Source organism: Urocitellus parryii, chromosome 4 (genome assembly GCF_045843805.1).
Source record: "Urocitellus parryii isolate mUroPar1 chromosome 4, mUroPar1.hap1, whole genome shotgun sequence".
Taxonomy (NCBI): Eukaryota; Metazoa; Chordata; class Mammalia; order Rodentia; family Sciuridae; genus Urocitellus; species Urocitellus parryii.
The window spans coordinates 145,774,586-145,797,130 of NC_135534.1; the positions used below are offsets into that span (position 1 = coordinate 145,774,586).

General features: G+C 39.3%; 1 protein-coding gene across 7 annotated transcripts in view; it reads left to right on the forward strand.

The window, feature by feature from the left end:
- The window catches only part of Vldlr (very low density lipoprotein receptor), a 33,644-nt gene extending 14,106 nt beyond the window's left edge, over window positions 1-19,538 (forward strand). For 3 of the 7 annotated variants that reach the window (XM_026406450.2, XM_026406452.2, XM_026406451.2), the window contains exons 4-21: window positions 4,212-4,334; window positions 5,666-5,788; window positions 7,482-7,853; window positions 7,956-8,078; window positions 8,162-8,284; window positions 8,966-9,085; window positions 9,190-9,315; window positions 9,797-9,968; window positions 10,583-10,801; window positions 11,712-11,830; window positions 13,301-13,440; window positions 13,766-13,907; window positions 15,136-15,282; window positions 15,595-15,618; window positions 16,134-16,217; window positions 16,581-16,661; window positions 17,508-17,677; window positions 18,888-19,538. In XM_026406450.2, coding sequence (XP_026262235.1) covers window positions 4,212-4,334; window positions 5,666-5,788; window positions 7,482-7,853; window positions 7,956-8,078; window positions 8,162-8,284; window positions 8,966-9,085; window positions 9,190-9,315; window positions 9,797-9,968; window positions 10,583-10,801; window positions 11,712-11,830; window positions 13,301-13,440; window positions 13,766-13,907; window positions 15,136-15,282; window positions 15,595-15,618; window positions 16,134-16,217; window positions 16,581-16,661; window positions 17,508-17,677; window positions 18,888-18,923 — 2,444 coding nt within the window. In that variant the 3' untranslated portion in view covers window positions 18,924-19,538. The remainder of the gene's footprint in view (window positions 1-4,211; window positions 4,335-5,665; window positions 5,789-7,481; window positions 7,854-7,955; window positions 8,079-8,161; window positions 8,285-8,965; window positions 9,086-9,189; window positions 9,316-9,796; window positions 9,969-10,582; window positions 10,802-11,711; window positions 11,831-13,300; window positions 13,441-13,765; window positions 13,908-15,135; window positions 15,283-15,594; window positions 15,619-16,133; window positions 16,218-16,580; window positions 16,662-17,507; window positions 17,678-18,887) is intronic. The other 4 variants (XM_026406448.2, XM_026406449.2, XM_026406453.2 and 1 more) reach the window with 4 other exon arrangements.
- The last annotated feature ends 3,007 nt before the right edge of the window (window positions 19,539-22,545 follow it).

Genomic DNA, 22,545 nt, shown 5'->3' on the forward strand with positions numbered 1-22,545 from the left:
GGGAAGGGAGGACCAGAAATAGAGGCAAACCGAGGTTGCTTAGAAGTAACTTTTTAAAAATTCTCAAACGGCTCTGATCCCAGAAAAGAAAGCAAGTCGTGGACACTACAAAATCCACCAAAGTTTTGGCATGGTAATTAACTCTGGGCATAGAAACTACAAGCCAGCAAAGACAAAAGATCAGATAAGGATTCATTTCTAATCCTGTTCCCACAATAGTTGCTGATTCTAAAGCATTAAGCAGGGCGGAAGACATTCTCTCCCCAAGAGAATGGGGATATAACATCATACCATTGATCAGTATCAAAAGATCATTGCGAAAAATGCTTGTGTGTGCAGTCTACATGAGTTCACATCAAACAGAACATCTGAGAGCTACATACCAAGGTCACGTTTAGGTACCTAAAGTACATGGCTGAAGTTTCCTTTTTGAACCCTTTCTTTTGTGTTGTAAAAATCTTGAAGCAGTTTTGTGTGCAAATATTGGTACTACCATTGACATTTACCTTTTTAGAGATACCGTATACAGTTGTTCATTATGCACACCAGAAACACAGAAGAAAAACAGAAGCTAAACAAGGGTCTTCAAATGCCATCTTGTAATGCTCTTACCCTCTTCTTCATGCAACATTACTAAAATGTTATAAACATTATCTTATGCTTGCTCTTTCTGATGCAATATCATGGGTGTTTTCATGCCTGTGTGCAGATTAGCAGCTCTTTTGAAAGCATAGAAAGTCCACTCTGCAATCTTGGATAAAAAAAATTATCTCCAGTCTCATGACCAAGAATAGTTCTCTTGTGCTACACGTTTCCATCATTTGCATTTAACACTAAGATTTTAATCTATTCCACGAAACATTAAGTTCCATGCTATTTCTAGGTTACCTAGGTAATACAGTTCTCAACAAATATCTCACGAGAAAGACCTCATTCTTTTCAACTGTTCTTTTGATCTAAGGAGCAATTCTTCCCCTATTCTAATTGTATATTGGGCAAAACCCATTGCTTTTTCTTAAAAAGTAATTATTCTCTTCATGCTGTAGAAGTCTTCTTTTATCATCTGACTCAGTAGTATCCAGCCTGGGCCATCTTAGGGTAATTATTGTTTTTTCCTAAAATACCCTCTACTAGCCATAGTAGGAGGATTTGGGTCAAGGAAGAAGATAGATGAACTGTACAGTGAATCAAGATCATTTGAAGTAGGAGAACTTAAATATATTATTGGTCAGAATCTGTTGCTGTTTCACAGATGTAAAGAAGAGAAAGAAAGTGGAAACTTCACTCAGGAAGCTCTGATTGCTTATTCTAAAATGTTTCCTGATGTAAGGAAAAATCTACATAATTACTTAAAATTTCCAAAGCCACCTCCTGCTTCTCCTGTCTAACCTTTTGATAGGGAACTTGATTACAATTTCAGCAGAGCTCTTTCTTTCAAGCATGACAACTAGCATATTTAGTCAACTTGAGTTTAGATTCCATGAGTTATGTGCTTCTATTGGCCCCAGTAACTCATTTTTTTTAAATGTTAGGCTGAGCTGGTAAATCAGTAACTGAGACACCCTAAGTATGTAACTGCTGGTTCACCTCCCTGGTGGCACATTGACATTTCCATCCATATCTCAAGGTCCAGTTCAAATGTCTTCTTTTTTCTTTTCCTTTTTTAAAATTAGTATTACTTTTAGGCATGAACTCAGGAGTATTCTGTCACTGAGGTTCATTTTGTTAATTTTTTTTTATTTTGAGACAGGGTCTTATTACTGCCTGAGACTGACCTCAAACTTGGATCCTCCAACCTTATCCTCCTAAGTTACTAGAGTCACAGGCATGTGCCACTATGCCCAGCTTCGAATATCTTTTCTTTATTCCACATCCCTGGCCAGTGTTTGCTCAGATGGAGAGAGATGAACTCTTTAACAATTTATTGGTTCCTTTTTATCTTTGTATGACACTTTGTTCCACAGCCAGTCTTTCATGTTGTCATGATATTTTCTACTTCTTGAAATCATGTCCTCTCTTTATGGCCATTCCCCTACTGCCTCTTTTGCAAATTCTGAAATACATCATAGGTTGAATTATACCAATTAACCCTGCTGACTCTGGGTTCTCCTCAAACTGCAGAGAATGTGGGCCTCAGAGAGCACTGAATGTGTTAACACTGGGGCTTCTCTGTGAAGGTGATTTTAGAAACAGGTGTGAATCTAAGCTAATATGGCCTTTCTTATTTCCATAGCTACTTAACTCAAGGAGACGAATAATCCTTTTTGGATTACTATAATTCATCAACCCATCTTGAGTGCTAGAAATTGACTATAGTCACCATAGCCCCACTTCACAATATCTTAGGCTTAACTAGAGTGGCCCAAGGGTAAGCCCCAAATACTGAGACTTTTACATTGCTTAAGCCTCTGTCTTGAAGTGGTCCTTTTCCAACTTTTAGCAAATTGTGGTCTTTTAGTTGATTTACAAGCAGAGTATATTTATTAGAGAAGAATGTTTCAAAATGGAAATTCAGGCCAGGTGTAGTGGCACACATCTGTAATCCCAGGAGCTCAAGAGGCTGAGGCAGGAGAATCGCAAGTTCAAAGCCAACCTTAGCAACTTAATGAGGCCCTAAGCAACTTAGTGAGACTCTATCTCAAAATAAATAAATAAATAAATAAGGGCTGGGGATGTGGCTCAGTGGTTAAGCACCTCTAGGTTCCATTCCTGGTAGTCCTCTCCCAACACCCCCCCCCCCTCACAAAAAAAAAAAAAAAGGAAACTCAAGTAGAAAGTATAGGAACTTAGGCCAGGAAAGAATATAGAATAAGGAAGAAAAGCTGTGGGCATCCTGTCTGGCTACTTTATCAAGACTGTTTCATACTTTACGGCTCATTTGTGTTTGGGTGACCAAGCTACCTGGTTTGCTTAGGGTAGTCTTTCATGCTTATTTTCCTGACATAATTAACAGTGACCCCTTGAACAGTGAACTGCATTATAATCCTAAGCATAGAGGAAAGACCTGCCCTAGGAAGAATTAATAGGACTGACCCCTTGCCTTGGGCTATTTTGACACCAGCAGTAAGCTATGGGAATTAGCTCTGGCAGCTTCAGTGACTTTTAGCAGGTTGATGTGACACCACCCTTTGACTGGGAAGGTGAAAACATCTTCTCCCTTGAGTGTTAAACAGCTCTTGTCATAGTTCCCTTTAAATTTTCTCCCTTTTCTATTGGATGAGTTCCTTGTCCCCTGTATACCAAAAAGGGTGACAGTATTCAACACTGGGGCTTCACCTTCTATCCACACACTAAAAATATGATTTGTGAAGAGATGCCCCTAGCCCAGTGTCTTAGCTATAAGAAAAATACCATGGGCTGTGTGGCACAGACAAGAGAAACGTATTTCTCACAGTTGTGTAGCCCATGAAGCTCAGGGTCAAGGTCCTGGCAGATCTAGTATCTGGTAAGGACTCTTGTCCTTATTTGTGGTGTGAAACTCCTTTGAAACTCATGCTGAAATTTTATTTCCAGTGTAATAGTGCTGAGATGTGGTGGGACATTTAAGAAGTGACTTAGGTCATTAAGAGAAAACAGAGCCTTTCTCCCTGGACTGGGTTAGTTACTGAGAGAGAAGACTGTTACAAACAAGGATGCCCCTTGTATTTTGCCTTTTCCACATACATCCACTTGTCCTTCCATCTTCTACTGTGTCATGGCACCACAGGAGGCCCTGACCCGAAGCTGGGCCGATGCTGGTGCCATGTTCTTGGACTGCCACCTTCCAGCCAAAATATATTTCTTTCCTTTACAAACTACCTAGTGTCAGGTATCCTGTTATAGAAAAAGAAAGTAGGCTTGAACCAAGACACTTATGCAGTACACAAATGATTTGGAAGAAATTCATGAAGAGAATACAAATATTAGTTAATCTCAGCATTCTAAATAGGCAAGAAGTTCATTGTAAGGTGTCCCTGGCTTGAAAGACGATGAACAAAGTTTGTCTTTCCTTGAATTTGGTATTATCCAAGTTTCTCAAATGAACACCTTCATCTGAAAAAAAAATATATATATATGAGTCTTCCAAAGTTGTCCTGAATGTTGGCAACTGAGCATCCATCAACTCAGATTTACTTTTAAAGGAAATATACCAAAATGTAATTGGGGCTGTAAGATAGGATCGGGGTCTTGGGTAAGTGGCTTCAACTTTAACTTGGGAATGAACTTTGCAGTGAAGAAGACATGTGCAGAGTCTGACTTTGTGTGCAACAATGGCCAGTGTGTTCCCAACCGGTGGCAGTGTGATGGGGATCCAGACTGTGAAGATGGTTCTGACGAAAGCCCAGAACAGTGCCGTGAGTGTGACTTGCTTCAGATTTAAACTCTTCCAAGATGTTTTGTGTTTCATAATATTAAAAAAAAACTGCTTAATCTACTACTTGGTATTCATTTTCCTTTGCCTGCCTTAAAGTTTAGGTCAATTGACTCCAAGGTCATTGAAGTTATTAACAGTTGATCAGTCTCCTGTAAAGAACAAGACTGACATTCTCTTGGGTAGCTTCACTCTTGAACACTTAAGACGGAAGCCAGCAGATTTGATTAAGAACTCCTTGACTAGGTGCATAGATTTTCAAATGCTTGATAATAATGACTCTGAGCAGATGGTACTCTGGTCCTGGAAGCTAAGTCAAGACGTGAGGGTTCCCTGTGGGCCAAGCTTTTAGATGCACAGCTTTTCATATTATGAAAGAAAAGCTGTTACTGAAGGGGCAAGGTGAATAGCAATTGGGTGATTTCATGACTTTTAACAAACTTGTCACTTATAGTTGCTAAGCAGGGACCTTATAGTTTGTTCCTAAAGAAACATCATAGACATGCAAATGTACATCTTTGTCTATAGGCTGATATTCAGGGGAAAGTCTAAGACCATAGAGGATGATGGTTTGTGATCATATAATTGGCATCATTTGAATGTCAAGGTAAAGAAAGTCTTAGAATTCATGTAAGGCAGGGGATCTGCAGACACAGAAAAAAGAAGGATCAACATGAACAAAATTTAGGTCCAGAATATGATGATAGGGAAAAAAAAAAAACTTATGCTGAGACTCGCAATTTTTTAGGCATGAAGCGAGGGGAATAATTATGATATTAGTTAAGGCAGGTGAGTTCAAGACAGGCTTTACAAAGATTCAGCTTCAAATGTTAGTGAAGGACAACCTGGTAAAGTCAAGATTTAGGGCTTATTCCTACTTTGCAAGATGTAGATCCAGTGGATACCGTGATGCAGGCTTATCAGGGAGCCTAGGCCATGGACGGTTTCATAGGTATTAGCCCATCTGGCCTTTGATGAAGTGGGGTTAGGTGACAGTATCTGTATGCCCACTTCATATCCAGGAGATAAATATGGCCTAGGAACAGGCAAGCCATTCAACCTAACCATGCCAAGTAAAACAAAATCCAGAACTGAGCACACCATGGAGCCTTGAAGGAGTGACATGGTCAAGGTTCTCAGGTGCACTGCCAGGTGGCATTGATTGGCACGGCTTCTAAGGAATAGAGCTGGCGAAGGATCTGCCCAGTGTGCCAGGCCACCAAGGTACAGGTGTTACACTTCCAGGCAGTGCAGGAGCAGCAGCTTTGCACTGATCGGTTTTGAGGCTCTTTTGAGACTGTATATCATCAACAGATATGAGAACATGCCGCATAAATGAAATCAGCTGTGGCGCCCGTTCTACTCAGTGTATCCCAGTGTCCTGGAGATGTGATGGTGAAAATGATTGTGACAGTGGAGAAGATGAAGAAAACTGTGGTAAGAAGATCAGTGTGCAGTGGCATATCCCAAAGACCCTTTTCCTCAAAGAAGGGTGGGCAAGGGAAGTGAACTTAAGCATGAAGACTTACATTGACTCACTTTTCAGTGACTTCACTATCTGCTCAATCCTTGTCCTTCATAACTGCCCTAAAATTCTGAAAGCCATTCTCATGGTAACTAGCTATTGTGTGGTATTTCTTTTAGGAAAATAGAAATAAGAAGGTAAGTCTTTCAGGGCAGTTATATTTAGCAGTAGCTCAGGGAAACAGCAATCCTGTGAGCTTTTGGCTCTGTTATAGTAATTCATAGACCTTCCTCACTGTGGTTCAATAAAACTGTAAGGTGAGTAGGGCCAGCAAACACATTCATAGGTGTTAACTAGATTGGCTTATTGGAATAAAAAAAAATTACTTGAGTATTATACAAGCATTTTTTATCCCCAAGCTAGATTCTGTTACAATTTTTCCCAAAGTTAAGGTGGCAGAGAGGCATACATTAACATTGTTGCTAGGAAATTCCTGAAGAAAATTCCACCCAATCTTTATCTCCTGTCACAGTTCCTATCTCTGAAAGCTATCTCTTTTTCCTATTCTTTCATGTTTCAGTTCTTGGAAAATCTATAAAATACTACATGTTACAGGTGAGGCCCTGGGAAAATCTCTAGGTTGAACAAACATTGCTTTGAGTGTTCTTTCAACCTACCGCCCTTTTTATATGGCCTCTAAGACCTACATACAGCTCCCGAGTCTGATGAGTGTGGCCTACCGATGCAGTACTAGACCAGGGAGTCTACAGGCCCTGGCAGCTGAAACGCCAGACCTGCATGGAGAAGTCACCCCCTGAGGTCAATACCACTGCACCTAGTCCAATGAGTTTTAGTGTTCAATCCTGGAATTCAGAGCTTTCTATACTGGTAAGCCCTGGAGCTGCCAAGTGTTTCCCTCACAAATTGAGACATTGCTTCCCAAGAGAGTCGTGGTCTCCATTCCAGTCACCACCAAATTGTGACCTTTATCTGTTTGGCAGGAATTTTAAGTCAAAGTACAAACTGGCTAATATGATTAGCTTATCATTATTAGCATACCTTGTGGCCAGATTGTGTCTCAAGCCATAGCAATGACTTTTAAAAATTGAAAGTGTTTAAGCTTTATTATTGTTGATCCTCATTTAAAGGACCAAAAAAAAAAGAAGAAACAACGTATAGTGGTGTATGGCTTACTTCTTTTTGGTGATAATGTCTTAATGCTTACTGTATTGTGTTACCTGTTTGCATAATGCATGCTGTGCAACCTGGCCCTGGCATGCATTATAATTTAATTTAGGTGTAATTTAATCTCTGCCTTCCAAAATGAAATCTCTTACAACAGTTTAAATTTTTAATCACTGTCCCACTAAGAGTCAATTGTGGTTCTCCTGTCAAAATTAATTTCTAGTCTTCAACTATTTTCTTGGTCCTTTATTTCTGTTCTTAACTTATTCATAGTATGCCTGAATACTTTTTTTAACCTGGTGAGACTGTTTCTTCAAATGTTAAGAATTTATTCTTAATATAACTCAGCTATAGCTTTTAAGTTAAGCTTGGAAGCTAAAATTAATGATCAAAAATCAATAGAGTTGCTTTTTTGGATAAGAGTCTTGTCAAAAGAGCAATGCTGAAGTGCTTTCAATGGGGCATCTTCTCTCTTCTTAGGCAACATAACATGTAGCCCAGATGAGTTCACTTGCTCCAGTGGTCGCTGCATCTCCAGGAACTTTGTGTGCAATGGCCAGGACGACTGTAATGATGGCAGCGATGAGCTGGACTGTGCCCCACCCACCTGCGGTGCCCACGAGTTCCAGTGCAGCACCTCCTCCTGCATCCCCATTAGCTGGGTATGTGATGACGATGCAGACTGTTCAGACCAGTCAGATGAGTCCCTTGAGCAGTGTGGCCGCCAGCCTGTTATACACACCAAGTGCCCGGCCAGCGAGATCCAATGTGGCTCTGGCGAGTGCATCCACAAGAAATGGCGATGTGACGGGGACCCTGACTGCAAAGATGGTAGTGATGAAGTCAACTGTCGTAAGTAGCTTTCTTATCTGCAGGGCATGGTCAGTTTTCTTCCATATATCAACTGGGGATAGTTTGACCAGCTTCATTCCTTTGTGTTTCCTCCTTTTGTAGCTTCTCGAACCTGCAGACCTGACCAATTTGAATGTGAGGATGGTGGCTGTATCCATGGCAGCAGGCAGTGTAATGGCATCCGAGACTGTGTTGATGGTTCTGATGAAGTCAATTGCAAAAATGGTAAGGGTTTTGGGGGTTGGTTAGGCAAGGGATTGCTTAGCTTAGATCCACTAACAGAACCTCTCTTCTGTTTCTTGTTGTAGTCAATCAGTGCTTGGGCCCTGGAAAATTCAAGTGCAGAAGTGGGGAATGTATAGACATCAGCAAAGTGTGTAACCAGGAGCAGGACTGCAGAGACTGGAGTGATGAGCCCCTGAAAGAATGTCGTAAGTGAAGGGGTTGCTCAAGGACAGAGTGGGCAGTTTGATTCAATCCATAGTGCTAATGCTGTTTGGATCTTGCATGATGACTGGTTAAACTTTTAATGAACTATAATTTAATTGAATTGTTAGGCTTGAGGGTTAAGTTTTATGATTTGAAAATCCAGGCAGTGACAGACTAATTTGTAGTTTAGCCCCCTTAAAAATAACTGGGCAGGCACAGTGGCACACACCTGTAATCCCAGTGCTTCAGAGGCATAGGCAGGAGGATCATGAGTTCAAAGCAAGATTAAGTAATTTAGCAAAACCCTAAGCAACTTAATAAGACCCTGTCTCAAAGTAAAACTAAATAGAAAGGGGAAAGGGCTGGGGATGTGGCTCAGTGGTTAAGTGCCCTTGGTTTCAATCTCCAATACCTCCCCCACCCCAGAAAAGGACAATTGATGGGCAATAGAGAAACTTGACTAAATACTGTTTAACTGATAACTTTCCAGGGATATTGGGTTTACCATTTCCCTCTATCCACCCTAAGATGCATAACTATAAAACAAATAATTAAATCTTAGAAAAATCATGAGTCTGGTGAAGCCAACTAAACAGTTATCACAAAGCCTGAATTTTAAGTGAGTAGGGTAAATGTCAATTGAGAACAAGTTGTCAAGTGACTTTGCTACATTTTTATTTCAGATGTCAATGAATGCTTGGTAAATAATGGTGGATGTTCCCATATCTGCAAAGACTTAGTTATAGGCTACGAATGTGACTGTGCAGCTGGGTTTGAACTGATAGATAGGAAAACCTGTGGAGGTGAGTTGAAGAAGAGATTCTAGTCCCCCCGGGGAGATGGGAAAGGGCAGAATACATCTAGCAAGGCATAGGAACAGCAAGACTAATTCTAATTTCCCTCCTAGATATTGATGAATGCCAAAATCCGGGAATCTGCAGTCAAATTTGTATCAACCTAAAAGGCGGTTACAAGTGTGAATGTAGTCGTGGCTATCAAATGGATCTTGCCACTGGCGTGTGCAAGGCAGTAGGTAAATGGACTTGGACTGGTGTTGCTCTGGTACCTTTATAAGTAAGTGCTTATAAAAGGTACAACCAGTGGCTGCAACAGTCACACCAAATACAAAACTGAATAGTACTGGAGAGCAATGCTACTAAACTCCTAGGGCAGTAGGCTAGGTTACATAGCAGACCATCTCCTCACACATTCCTTTTGCATATGGTACCATGAATTCTTACCATATTTGCTTACTTTCTGCTTCTGAAACTAAGTGCAATTCAAATAAGTAACCTGTTCGTCAGCCACCTTGTGTGGAATGCTTAACCCTAGACCGCCTTCCGAAACAATAGGAAGCACCAGCAGGTCCCCAGGGCAGGAACTTTGGACCAGGGACTACTGAGGTGTTCAGTACTACCTTTGCTTTGCAAGTGCTCCTCTGCTGGGAGGAGGTGACTTAGAAAGACCTTGTCATCTTACAGCAAAATTTAGTTCACCTGACTTTTATCTTTCAGGCAAAGAACCAAGTCTGATCTTCACTAATAGAAGAGACATCAGGAAGATTGGCTTGGAAAGAAAAGAATATATCCAACTTGTTGAACAGCTAAGAAATACTGTAGCTCTTGATGCTGACATTGCTGCTCAGAAACTGTTCTGGGCTGATCTCAGCCAAAAAGCCATCTTCAGGTAACTTTCAGTTCTGTTCCTGGGCTTTTGGCATAAGTCACTGTCACTTGGCCTGTGGGAAGGTTTGGAGGGGTTTCTCTCATCTCTAGCTCCAATCTAGCATCTAATTATCTGGGAGTATTAAATCTAACACTGATTCTTTAGCTATTAAATTATTGTCCATTCTTAATTAGAAACTAATTGTTGTAAGGTAAAAGGTAGCTAAAGCTGTGAATCTGTAGCAGATGACATCTTAATTTCTCATATTTTCTCTCCTTTCTCTATGGTTCATTGAGAACTCAGTTCACTGAGTTCACTGATACTATAAATAGAAATTATACAGCAGCCTTTTCTTAATGGGATTCTTAGTGGGAACTTAGAAACTCAGATGATGGCTACTGAAACAAATAGCTTCACTTAGAACTTTTGCACATATATAGAATATGTATCAGTAACTACAATGTTACTAACTTAGCATGAGTGAGAAGCATGGTTGAATAATTTGAATGGTAAGGTATGGTGTTACTAGAGTTCTTTCTGAATAAAGCCCTTGACCATTTTATAAGCAGAAAGCCCATTCTCCAGGCTCTAATGGTGTCAAACTCTTAAATTTCTTGTGACCTATTCTGTTTCAGTGCCTCAATTGATGACAAGGTTGGTAGACATGTTAAAATGATCGACAATGTCTATAATCCTGCAGCCATTGCTGTTGATTGGGTGTACAAGACCATCTACTGGACTGATGCGGCTTCTAAGACTATTTCAGTAGCTACCCTAGACGGAACCAAGAGGAAGTTCCTGTTTAACTCCGACTTACGAGAACCTGCCTCCATAGCCGTCGACCCATTGTCTGGGTTCGTATTCTATGTTTGCCATCGTCATTCTTTTGGATGCTATCTGCTTAGATCAGGAACTTTCCTCATACATCCCAAGATTAATCAGAAACAAAGAATTTTCCAGTTCAAGGTGTCCAAGGTGCCATGGTGGAGCAACCTTGGGATGGCCCCTCTATATGGCACGTCCTTTCTTTCTGGCTCCTGTACATGTGACTGTTGGGTGGCCTTAGGGGAACTGTACTTCTGGTTTTATGTTTTGACTACAGTACAAGCTCTGACTTAAACCTTATGCCCACCCAGCTTCTATATTCCTCCTCCTCCTCCTCCTCCTCCTCCTCCTCATCATCATCATCATCATTGTCTGAAAACTTTGCTGGGTTAGTTCTAAGTTATTGAACTTAAATACTAGCATAAAATGCTGGGATTTTAAGCCATAGTCCCTGAAGGCTTCCAAAGTGCAAGTTGTTTAAAAGTTCAGTTGAAACAAATGCCTCTCTAGAAACATATTGCTGAGGGGTTTCCTTAAGTTGCCACTAAGTCACATAGACAGGTAGCTTAGGAAGTTAACTAAAGTAATCACAATTACTCCTTACTAAGTATCATTAGAACATAATCAGTCAGCCCCTACTATAAAACTTAAGGGTATTCTTTTACTCCTCTGAGATAATTCAGTGTTTTAAAAGGAAATACATAGCCTTGACTTTGGACTGAAACTCAAATGTCAGAGTGATACCGATTACCACAGTTACTAATGAGCTTGTAGATTCTTAGGGTGAAATTTGATTTACCCAGAATATAAATTAAATCCTTAAGTCTCACTATTTGTCTCTAAAGAATCAATCCCCAGAGTTTTCTATTTATTTTGTTTCAAGCTACCACTATATTCCTTCTCACCACTGAGACATAATTCTGATCTCCCTCTTCCCAGCTTTGTTTACTGGTCAGATTGGGGCGAACCAGCTAAGATAGAAAAAGCAGGAATGAATGGATTTGACCGACGTCCGCTGGTGACAGCCGATATCCAGTGGCCCAATGGGATTACGCTTGGTGTGTATGTCCTTCCTCCTCACCCACCAAATTCAACTCTCTTCATAGCATTTTCACTTATCTCCATAGTAAATTCTGGATTACAGCAGATGACTTTTCTAGTTTCCTCTATAGCGGGAACTTAGATGAGAGTACCCAAACAACACAAATAGAATGGTAAACTTAACAGAATAATAATGCTGTTCATTTGGCCTAACATGGAACACGATTTCAGGGAATCTTGCTTTTGGAGATTCTTCTCCTGAATATGATGGGCACAGGTGCCTTGGCATTTCTAGAATCACAGGCTTGTAATAGTTTTCTTCTGGTTCATTAAAGAAGAACTATAAAATTCTAACCTCTTTTTTTTACACTTTTATTTGAATATAAAATGACAGAAAGTGTGACATTCAGAAGTTGCTGTCAGAGTCAAATTTATGAGATTTTGTGGAATAATGATTACTTTGGTAGAACTGTGTTAGATTTTTGGATTTTTACAAGTTTATTTACTGATAGTTGCTGGTTTCCTTAATGCTAAATGTGTCATTTTCATTCATTGGTAAACTTTAAGAAACATGGTCATTGTAGAAAGTTATAATTAAGTCAACTGAATAGACTTTAAATTGCTAGTTTTCATACTTTACCTTGAGACAACGATCCTTATTTTTAGGAGTAAATACATTTTTAATCATGATATTCTTTGGTCAACTATGAGCTAAATTCCAAGATAAGGTATCCATATGTCTACCACTTTTTATCTTTGAAGATGAAATTCTGTTAATAAACAGGATGTCAGTTTGTTTTGCTAACTGAATATTTGGGTATTCAAATTTGTATTAGTGGTAATACAGAAATATTTAAGTCTCAGAGTAACAGATAAAAAACAGATGTGAGATGAAAAAGAATATATAAGAAGGCATACATAGAAATAAGTACGTACATTATTTTTCATGCATATTTTCATTATATCCAAATTAAAATACATTACATCTATGTATGTATATATATATATATATGTAAAATATAGGTGTATATGTATATATTATGTATGTTTATATATATTTAATATGTATTTATAATATATATTCATTTAGCTTCAATATTCTTAGGCTGTCATAATAGTGAAAAAACATGAGTATTAGGTAGCTTAAACAACAACAACAAAAAATATCTTCTCTCAATTCTGGAAGATGGAAGTTCAAGTTATAGAAATCAGCCTTTTCGCTATTTCCTCATATGGCCATCTAACCTCTTAATACTTTCTATCATGTAACATTTCTTAAGTCAGTTACTTTGAGAGTCTTCATTTGTCCCCCCAAATGAATCTAAATACAGATTCTGTATGCTTCTTCATAAGTTTTTGGGAACCATTAAGTAAAGAACCCCTGCTGGAGAAGGAACCATGAAAGTAGAATATTAGATTCCTCAGATATTTTAATTGTAAGCCAGGGCCATAATTAGGTATCATATGGTGTCAATTTTTCTACCTAGATCTTATAAAAAGCCGCCTCTATTGGCTTGATTCCAAGTTGCACATGTTGTCCAGTGTGGATTTGAATGGCCAAGACCGGAGGATAGTACTGAAGTCTCTGGAGTTCCTGGCTCATCCTCTTGCACTAACAATATTTGAGGTAAGCTGTGTGTCTCACATTTGAGTTTCCACCTTTGAGTCACTATAGCACTTGGATGAGAAAAAAACAAGGATGGGGAAGGACAGGAGAGTATAGGACAGCTTGAAAAATTGCTTTCATTTAAAAGCTGGTACAAATTAGAAACTAATTCCTCAAAGCACTTCAAGAAACCTAAACTTGCTTCTCTTACAGTTTTACATCTAATGTCCCAGAGCAGCATTCAATAACCTTAGTCCATTAGATAGCCAGTAAATAATGATGACCCTAAATAACTGACTTCTGTTAATCCTGGGTGTGCATGCTAATTGTTGGGGCTCTGTTTCAGGATCGAGTCTACTGGATAGATGGGGAAAATGAAGCAGTCTATGGTGCCAATAAATTCACTGGATCAGAGCTGGCTACTCTAGTCAACAATCTTAACGATGCTCAAGACATCATTGTCTATCATGAACTTGTGCAGCCCTCAGGTAACCTAGAGAAGCAAGTCCTTAGTGGTTACTTATTGGTCACTTCTGACCCACAACCTACTGGGAATCAGCAGCTCTTGAGCAACTCTATAACTTTCTGTAAAATGAAATGAAAATTTTGCCCTCCTGCACTCTACCTTAGATACCTCACACTTGATATTTCTGCCTTCTTAGGGAAATGGCTTCAGAATGTCATCTTTCTTTCAACCCTCAGTGTCAGACATTATATTTCTAATTCTTCCATACCCCTTTGGTTCTTCTTGCTAAGCCTGTTGCACCAGTCTCCATAGTAGCTTCTGTGCCACAAACTTTCCCTACTTCTAGTTTTCTGGGGTTTCTCTAACAAAGTACCCCAGATTGGGTTTATTAAATAATAAATTTATTTTCTTACAGTTCTGGAGGTTTAAATCCAAAAATCAAGATGCTAGCATCTTGTTGGTTCCTTTTGAGGTCTGTGAGAGGGAGACCTGCCCCAGGTCTTTTTCCTTGGCTTACAGATGGTCATCTTCTCCCCTTCTCTTCACATCATCTTTCCTCTTCACATGCCTATGTCTCAATTTCCTCTTTTAAGAAGGACACAGTCATATTGAATGAGGGACCACCTGATGACCTCAGCTTGGTTATCTCTGTAAAGGCCCTGCCTCTAAGGTCACATACTCAGGTACTGGGGGTGAGGATTTCAACATACAAATTTTAGGGAGGGATGCAGTTCAACCTATAACACCTACCTTCCTCCTGTGACACATAAGATTGTGCAGATCCTCAAACACATCTGGCCATATTCCATATTTTCTCCTGTTCAAAATGCTCAGCTCATCTATCTAAATGAAATACTCAAACTTTCCTTCCACTGTATAAGAGCAAGTCAAGGTAAAGCCAGGAGAACATACACTTGGTCTTCTCCTGCGATGGACAAATAGTGACATACCTAGCTGGGGACATACCTAGCATGTTCAATGCCAAGGTTCAATTCCCAGCGCTGCAAGACAGACAAACAGTGAGAACTTCATCTCCCTTCCTTGCCTTCTTCCGAGACCTGCCTGTTGAAAACATAAGTCATATTCTGCACTCAAGGAACCTCTTAGAATCTGGTGTCCTTAGAGCATGCTCCTGTGCCCTGACACTATTCATTTACTGGTCTTGAAGCTTTGACAAAGTAAGCAAGTTTAAGCTCCATGGAGAAAGAAAGCACTTGAATTCCTATTCTAAAGAATTTATTTTCGACTAGGTAAAAATTGGTGTGAAGAAGATATGGAGAATGGAGGATGTGAATACCTATGCCTTCCAGCACCACAGATTAATGATCACTCTCCAAAGTATACCTGTTCCTGTCCCAATGGCTACAATCTAGAGGAAAATGGACGAGAATGCCAAAGTAAGGCTTATTGCATTTTGACCACAAGCAGTACATACGAAAGGAATAAGACACTATCTATAAAAAACTGGCCTGGATTTTAAGAATTCTGTTTTACCTAACCCTTGAAATAGATCAGACATGTGCTACTATTGCATGCCACATGCTCACCTCAGAACTTCAGAACTGACCTGTAACCTATTTCAACATTAGATAAATTTATAGGTGACGAGGTGTCGATGTATCTCATTCCAATTTGTGCCAGTTAGCACTGTAACAGTACTGAGCTAGTCAACTGGAAGGTAATTAAAGTCTTAATGTTTTCCTCCACAGAAGGCACACTGCAATTATTCTTAAGTAAGTCCATGGTTACAGGAAACCTGTAGCCTCAGAGGGTGACACTGGTTTAAACTCATACTGAACTTGCATGTTAATCTTCTGTTCTTGGTTTTTGATTAAGTAACAAATTAAACTTGCTTGCTGTGAGCAAGGAATATGACGAGGCTTTTATTAGCTTAATTCTGGGTCATGACAGACTTTATTGAGAAAATAGCTGCAGGACCATCTGGTAGGCCTGGTATATCAGAGCATCTTGAGAACACATCTTGCAACTTCCAGGAGCCTGGGTATTACTGACAGGGGTTAAGTGTGGCTGTGCATCTTTTTGAATTGTCGAATTCCATATGCAAACTGTTCTACCCAAAGCTTCATGTACTTCTGTTTTTGCATGAAGACTACTATTTCTCTCAAGTTGGACACATACATCTATTTCACTTGATGTTACAATAACCTCTTGCATGGCTTGTCTACACTAAACTGCTAGCCATTTGGGAACCTGGGCATTACCCAGGTTCTTGGTTTTTGTAATCCAGGTACTTCAACTACTGTGGCTTACAGTGAGACAAAAGATGCCAACACAACAGAAATTCCACCAACGAGTGGACTAGTTCCTGGAGGTATTGGGTTCAGTACTACAAACTGTTAATCTCCACTAACAGCCACACTCTTTATATCCATAGTGTACATAATTAATGCAGCCTTTAACTACTAGTTCTGCCCCTGATTGGTAACCTATATTTAAACTCTGAAGACTTAGAACTGCCTGACTTAGTAATGCTTCTATTATAGAATTATGAGTGAAATGGCTCCTCCAGCCTGTGACTGAAATACTCCTAGGCCAGAGTTGCTCCTGGTATTCCATTATTTTAGTTACTAAACATTGATTTTGGTTGCAAAGGTATGAGGCTCTCTACCTGATGGGTAAATTTCCAAGTCTGAATTCAGACTCTTGTAAACTGATTGATTTTATTCTCCTATAGGGATCAATGTGACCACAGCAGTATCAGAGGTCAGTGTTCCCCCAAAAGGAACATCTGCTGCCTGGGCCATCCTTCCTCTCTGTAAGTAGATTCCCTTCACTTGGAGATCTAATGAACATCTTAGACACCTGATGAACAGTGCACATTTATTTAGAGCCTCCTTCCCATGGCCTCTTAGGTTGCCATAGAATTTGTGACACTGATTTATTCTTACTCTCTTTCCCCACCTGGTACACACAGAGTCCATATTTTCTACACATTGGTTTTCTTAGCACAGTAACAAGAAATGCTGATGTTCAATAATTTCATGAAAGGTGTTTATTGCTTTCTACTTTAGAGTTTCTACTTTAGCCTATTATCCTCATTCACAATAAGTCCCTTTAATAAGAGTTCTGTTCTATTCACCTTTGAAATATGCATAATGCTTTATGCAGATGAGATGCACAAATGCTTAAATTCTTTCTTCAGGAGAGGTGGGTAAAGATTCTCAAACCCAGAGAATCCTTAACTACTTTTAGTTTATATTCTATAAGTCCTATGAAGCTGTTATAAGACATATGAATTCTAAGGCACTTTGCATAAATGGCCTCTTTGTCTTAGATTATTGGATTTCAACATTGCCTAAAACACCAGAACCCCTGAATAGCTCTCCAGAAACTTCTGAAATTTTAATTTAGTCTTCCTGGGAGTGGGGCCCAGGACTGTACACTTGCAAGGATGGTTGTGACTAGCTTAGTGTTTAGAATACAACAACCCACTAAGGTGAACTTATTTCAAACCCCTGGCTCATATATATTCCAATTTCTAGTTGTCCCAGTTCCCTAAAACATGAAACTTATTAAAGCTGGTTATCATGGATCCCTGAATATTACCTTTCCTATGTGTTGTGAAACTAAAACTCATTTAGTCACCCTCTAACTTTTTCAGTGCTATTGGTGATGGCGGCAGTAGGTGGCTACTTGATGTGGCGGAATTGGCAACACAAGAACATGAAAAGCATGAACTTTGATAACCCTGTGTACTTGAAGACCACTGAAGAGGACCTCTCAATAGACATTGGTAGACACAGTGCTTCTGTTGGACACACGTACCCAGCAGTAAGTCAGCTTTGTGTCTTTTTATACCATAGCTTAAAGTGAGACTTTTTGAAAAGGAGACCAAAACTTGAGCCCGAGCTATCTAGGCTAAGAAGGGCCTTAGGATCATGGAACCACCAAACATTTCATCCACTACCAGATATCAGACAGACTAGCTTGTAAGACTGTAAGTCAGTAAGTTAATAAGCATCTCACCCATGCAGGATAGCAAGCAGGTCAAACCAAGGTCATCACTATAATATTTGAGATATTTTTAGTTACAGAAATGACATGTAAATATTAGTACAAACCAAGTAGCTCCTTGCCTACTGGACACCTAAAAGCAAATTAGTAACTCATGCATAGGGATTACCTATAAGCAAAATGACTTGAAGTCAGGGTATTTGGTAAGATTCACTTAGCCAAAATACTACTAGATGGTTAACTTATAAAGTACCCCATTCCACCAAGTATAGCTAGTTTTTCCTTCAGCAGTAGAGTCACTCACTTGTTCTTCAGGTGGAACCCACATCATTATGGGAACTTAGGGAACAGGATAAACAAAACATGTGCTGAGTACTCCCCTCCAAGCTTTCTGGTGAAACAGGTAATGGCCAATTCAGGGCACACATGTGTCTTCTCACACTATTCTCCAAGCATTATTATGACCATTATGTAGAAAAGCCAGAATAAATAATGCTATTTTCACTGTCTACCAAGTATGTATAAGTTGAGTATTCCTTATGCAAAATACTTTGAATCAGAACTGATTTGAATGTTGAGTTTTTTCAGAATTTGGAATATCTTCATATTCATAATGAGATTATGTTGGGGATAGACCCATGTCTGAACTCACAATCCATTTATATCCTGTGTACACCCTATACACATAGCCTGAAAGTAACTTTGTGCAATATTCTTAGCGTGTGTTCATTTTGACTGCAATCCTCTCATGCGAGGTCAGGTGTGGAATTTTCCATTTACAGTGTTATGTCAGTGCTCACAAAATTCCAGATTTTAGAGCAATTTGAATTTCAAATTTTCAGATTAGGAGTTTGATTCAGGTTAAATGCATGAGTGCTACAACTTAATCATGTTTTGTACCTGCCTTTCCTACTAAGAACTTTGGTCTCTGACCAGCCCCCAAACAAAGAAAGCCCGTTTTGGCGACATGAGTTACAACCAGTGAGTGATCACCAAGTTCATTCTAAACATTTTTATTTTTCCACAGATATCAGTTGTAAGCACAGATGATGATCTAGCTTGACTTCTGAGACCAGTCTCAACCTTTGAGGTATAAACCAATAATGCCCCACTTCGGAATGGTAACCAAGCCAGCAGCTGAAGTCTCTCTTCCTCCTGTCTGGAAGATTGTCAAGATCTCTTTGCGTGGATCAAGCTTGTGTACTTGACCATTTTTATATTACTTTTGTAAATATTCTTGTCCACATTCTACTTCAGCTTTGGATGTGGTTACCAAGTGTCTGTAACCCTTGAATTTCTAGACAGTATTGCCACCTCTGGCCAAATATGCACTTTCCCTAGAAAGCCATATTCCAGCGATGAAACTTGTGCTATAGTGTATACCACCTGTACATACATTGTATAGGCCACCTGTAAATACCCCAGAGAACAATCACTATTCTTAAGCACTTTGAAAATATTTCTATGTAAATTATTGTAAACTTTTTCAATGGTTGGGACAATGGCAATAGGATAAAACGGGTTACTAAGATGAAATTGCCAAAAAATTTGTAAACTAATTTTGTACGTATGAATGAAATCTTTGACCTCAATGGAGGTTTGCAAAGACTGAGTGTTCAAACTACTGTACATTTTTTTTTCAAGTGCTAAAAAATTAAACCAAGCAGCTTAACCATGGTTTGTGCCTATTCCTCTCAGATGAACTGCTTGCTATAAACAGCCTGAGTAGTGTCAAGTGTTCTAACTGAATCTAGGAGCCACCGTCCTCTATCATGTGTAACTAAGCCTGTAATTGAGCTACTTTATCTTACAACCAAGTACTAACTAAAGAATACAGTACCATTTGATGTATTATACCCAAATATTTCTTATTTTGTAAAAATAACTTTATTCTTGCTTACAAAAGAGTTCCTTTTTTCATTAATCTGACTCCTTATCTACAAACATGAGCTAAGATTTCTATGAATTCTTTTACTTCGTACTTAAGTCTCTGTTTTCTGTGTTCTGTCATTATCTATGGGTCAAGGACAAGTGCCTTCTAAGGCATGGTGGGGGGGACTCTCTTATAAAAAGCCTGTTATCATCCCATGAAGATGGCTGAGGGGTATAATAAATACGCAGTGCCACTCTTGAACAATCTAAGATGGTGTTTCTCAGTGTGAGTCTAGGAACAGCAGCATCTGCATCATTTGGAAACAGTAGAAATGCAGATTCTTAGAGCCAAACCCAGATCTACTGAAGCAGAAACTCTAGGGGTGGGTTCCAGGAACCTGGAACAAACTCTTGTGCTGATGCTCATGTAAACTGAAGTTGAAAACCTCTGTTCTAATGTGGTTTTTTTTTTGTGTGTGTGTGTGGGGGGGGAATATAATTAAAGCATCTTCAAAATTGTCAGCCTACCTGGCATAGGACAGATTTCATCTATGGGTACCTTCCAGAACTTTTAGTATGAAGACCAGAAAAAGAGTTTGGAAAGAAGAAAAAGGACCAAGGGGAGCTTAGTGAACCTTCCATCAGGTTGGTCATCGCGTCCTTCCCCTGAAGTCTCGAGATGCCTGGAAGCAAAGAGATATGTAAGGCATGAAGCACTGAGAGGCTGCTCTACGTCCGATATGAGTGGGGAGTCGACAGTGGAAGGTGCAGCAATCCCTCTGGGACTAAGTGACCAACATAGTAGCAAGAGGATGAATAGAAGATGTTTTGAGAAACTAAATGGATTGGTGAGGGTCTCATATTTCACTTATTTATGGAATATAAGTCAGTTACCATTTTTGCTTTTGGCTTAGGAAAGGAGATCAATAATGCTAGAGGAAGGGGAAGTGGATTTGTCATTTCGTGGATGCTCCCTTGTGATTCTGTTCAAATGGACAGAAAGAGAAAGGACAGATTTGGGGCCTTTGTTTAGTGGGAGGTGTGGAAGTCAAGCATGTAAAAGGCAAAGGCTATCGTGGTCATGGTAGGACTGTCTGCTATCAACTTCAGAAGGTACAGTGAGCACACAGAATGTGGTAAGTAGGTCAACATTCATCCTATCTAAACTCTAAAGGCCATTTCTTTGGTGTTTGATCCCACTGTGATCCAAATCCACTGATTAATTTTTTAATTGGCATACTACCAGGTTTGCTTTTAGAAGCTTAAAGATACTTGTGTTTTCTTTCCTCTTTTATGAGGCTACACAATAGTAATCAACTACAAGACCCAAAGTCATAGTTTTTGCAAGTAAAATATTATTCACTATCATCTTCTGTAGAATTCCAATCTCCAGTGTCATCTTTCAGGTTCTGGGTACCAATTTCCAACCCAGAAAGAGTCTAAGGTTGTGTTTGTGTGTGTGTCTCTCTCTCTCTCTCTCTCTCTCTCTCTCTCTCTCTCTCTCTCTCTCTCTCTCACCTTATCCTCAATAAAAATCCAAGATACAACTCATTGTACCTAACTTAAGAAATTATGAGAGGTGCAAACTCTTTTGAAAACAACAAACTAACCAAATCTATTGAGATAAAAGTAATTATATGGCCAGACTCTTAGTCAATTGAGCACATAATAATAGTTCATGAGGGACTAGTGCCTTGTATTTTATCACCCAAAGATGATCTGAAGGAATTCTATTGAGACGTGTTGGCATAAGTTTGTTGTGTCTCTAGAGTTTAATTCAGGAGAAGAAAATTAAATAAGAGGAATGATACTGAAGCTTATTAAACACTAGGGAGAATATGTGGTGTTAAATGAGCTTGTTTCATGAAGTGACTGAAAGTGACTTTAGGAATTGGTACCAAGGAATGATTTATCGACAGATTTGTGGCCCCTGGTAAAGAAATCCAGCCAAGTCTCTGAATCCAAATTTGTAAGTGGCCTTTGCAAGCTATCAACTATTTGGCAAGAAGTAGTCCTAGTTGATCACTGGTCCATTAAAACATTCTCATAACTATTTGAAAGCCTTGTTATTATTTCTAAGCCTTTGGTTCTTTATTTTTTATTCTAATTGTTATATATGACAGCAGAATAAATTACAATTCATATTACATAATAGAGCACAATTTTTCATATCTCCAGTTGTATAAAAAGTATATTCACACCATTCGTGTCTTCATACATATACTTAGGGTAATGATATCCATTCCATTCAACCATCTTTTCTACCCCCAAGCCTCCTCCCTTCCCCTCCCGTTCCTTTGCCCTATCTAGAATTTGTCTAATCCTCCCATGATCCCCCTTCCAACCCCACTATGAATCAGCCTCCTTATATCAAAGAAAACATTTGGCATTTGCTTTTTTGGAATTGGCTAACTTCACTTAGCATTATATTCTCGAGCTTCATTCATTTACCTGCAAATGCCATGATTTTATTCTCTCAATGCTGAGGAATATTCCAATGTGTAAATATACCACATTTTCTTTATCCATTCATCAACTGAAGGACTTCTAGGTTGGTTCCACAGTTTAGCTATTGTGAATTGTGCTGCTATAAACATTGATATGTCTATGTCCCTGTAGGATGCTGTTTTTAAGTCCTTTGGGTATACACCGAGGAGAAGGATAGCTAGGTCAAATGGTGGTTCCATTCCCAATTTTCCAAGGAATCTCCATACTGCTTTTCATATTAGCTGCACCGATTTGCAGTCCCACCAGCAATGTATGAGTGTGCCTTTTCCCCCACATCCTCGCCAACACTTATTGTTGATTGTCTT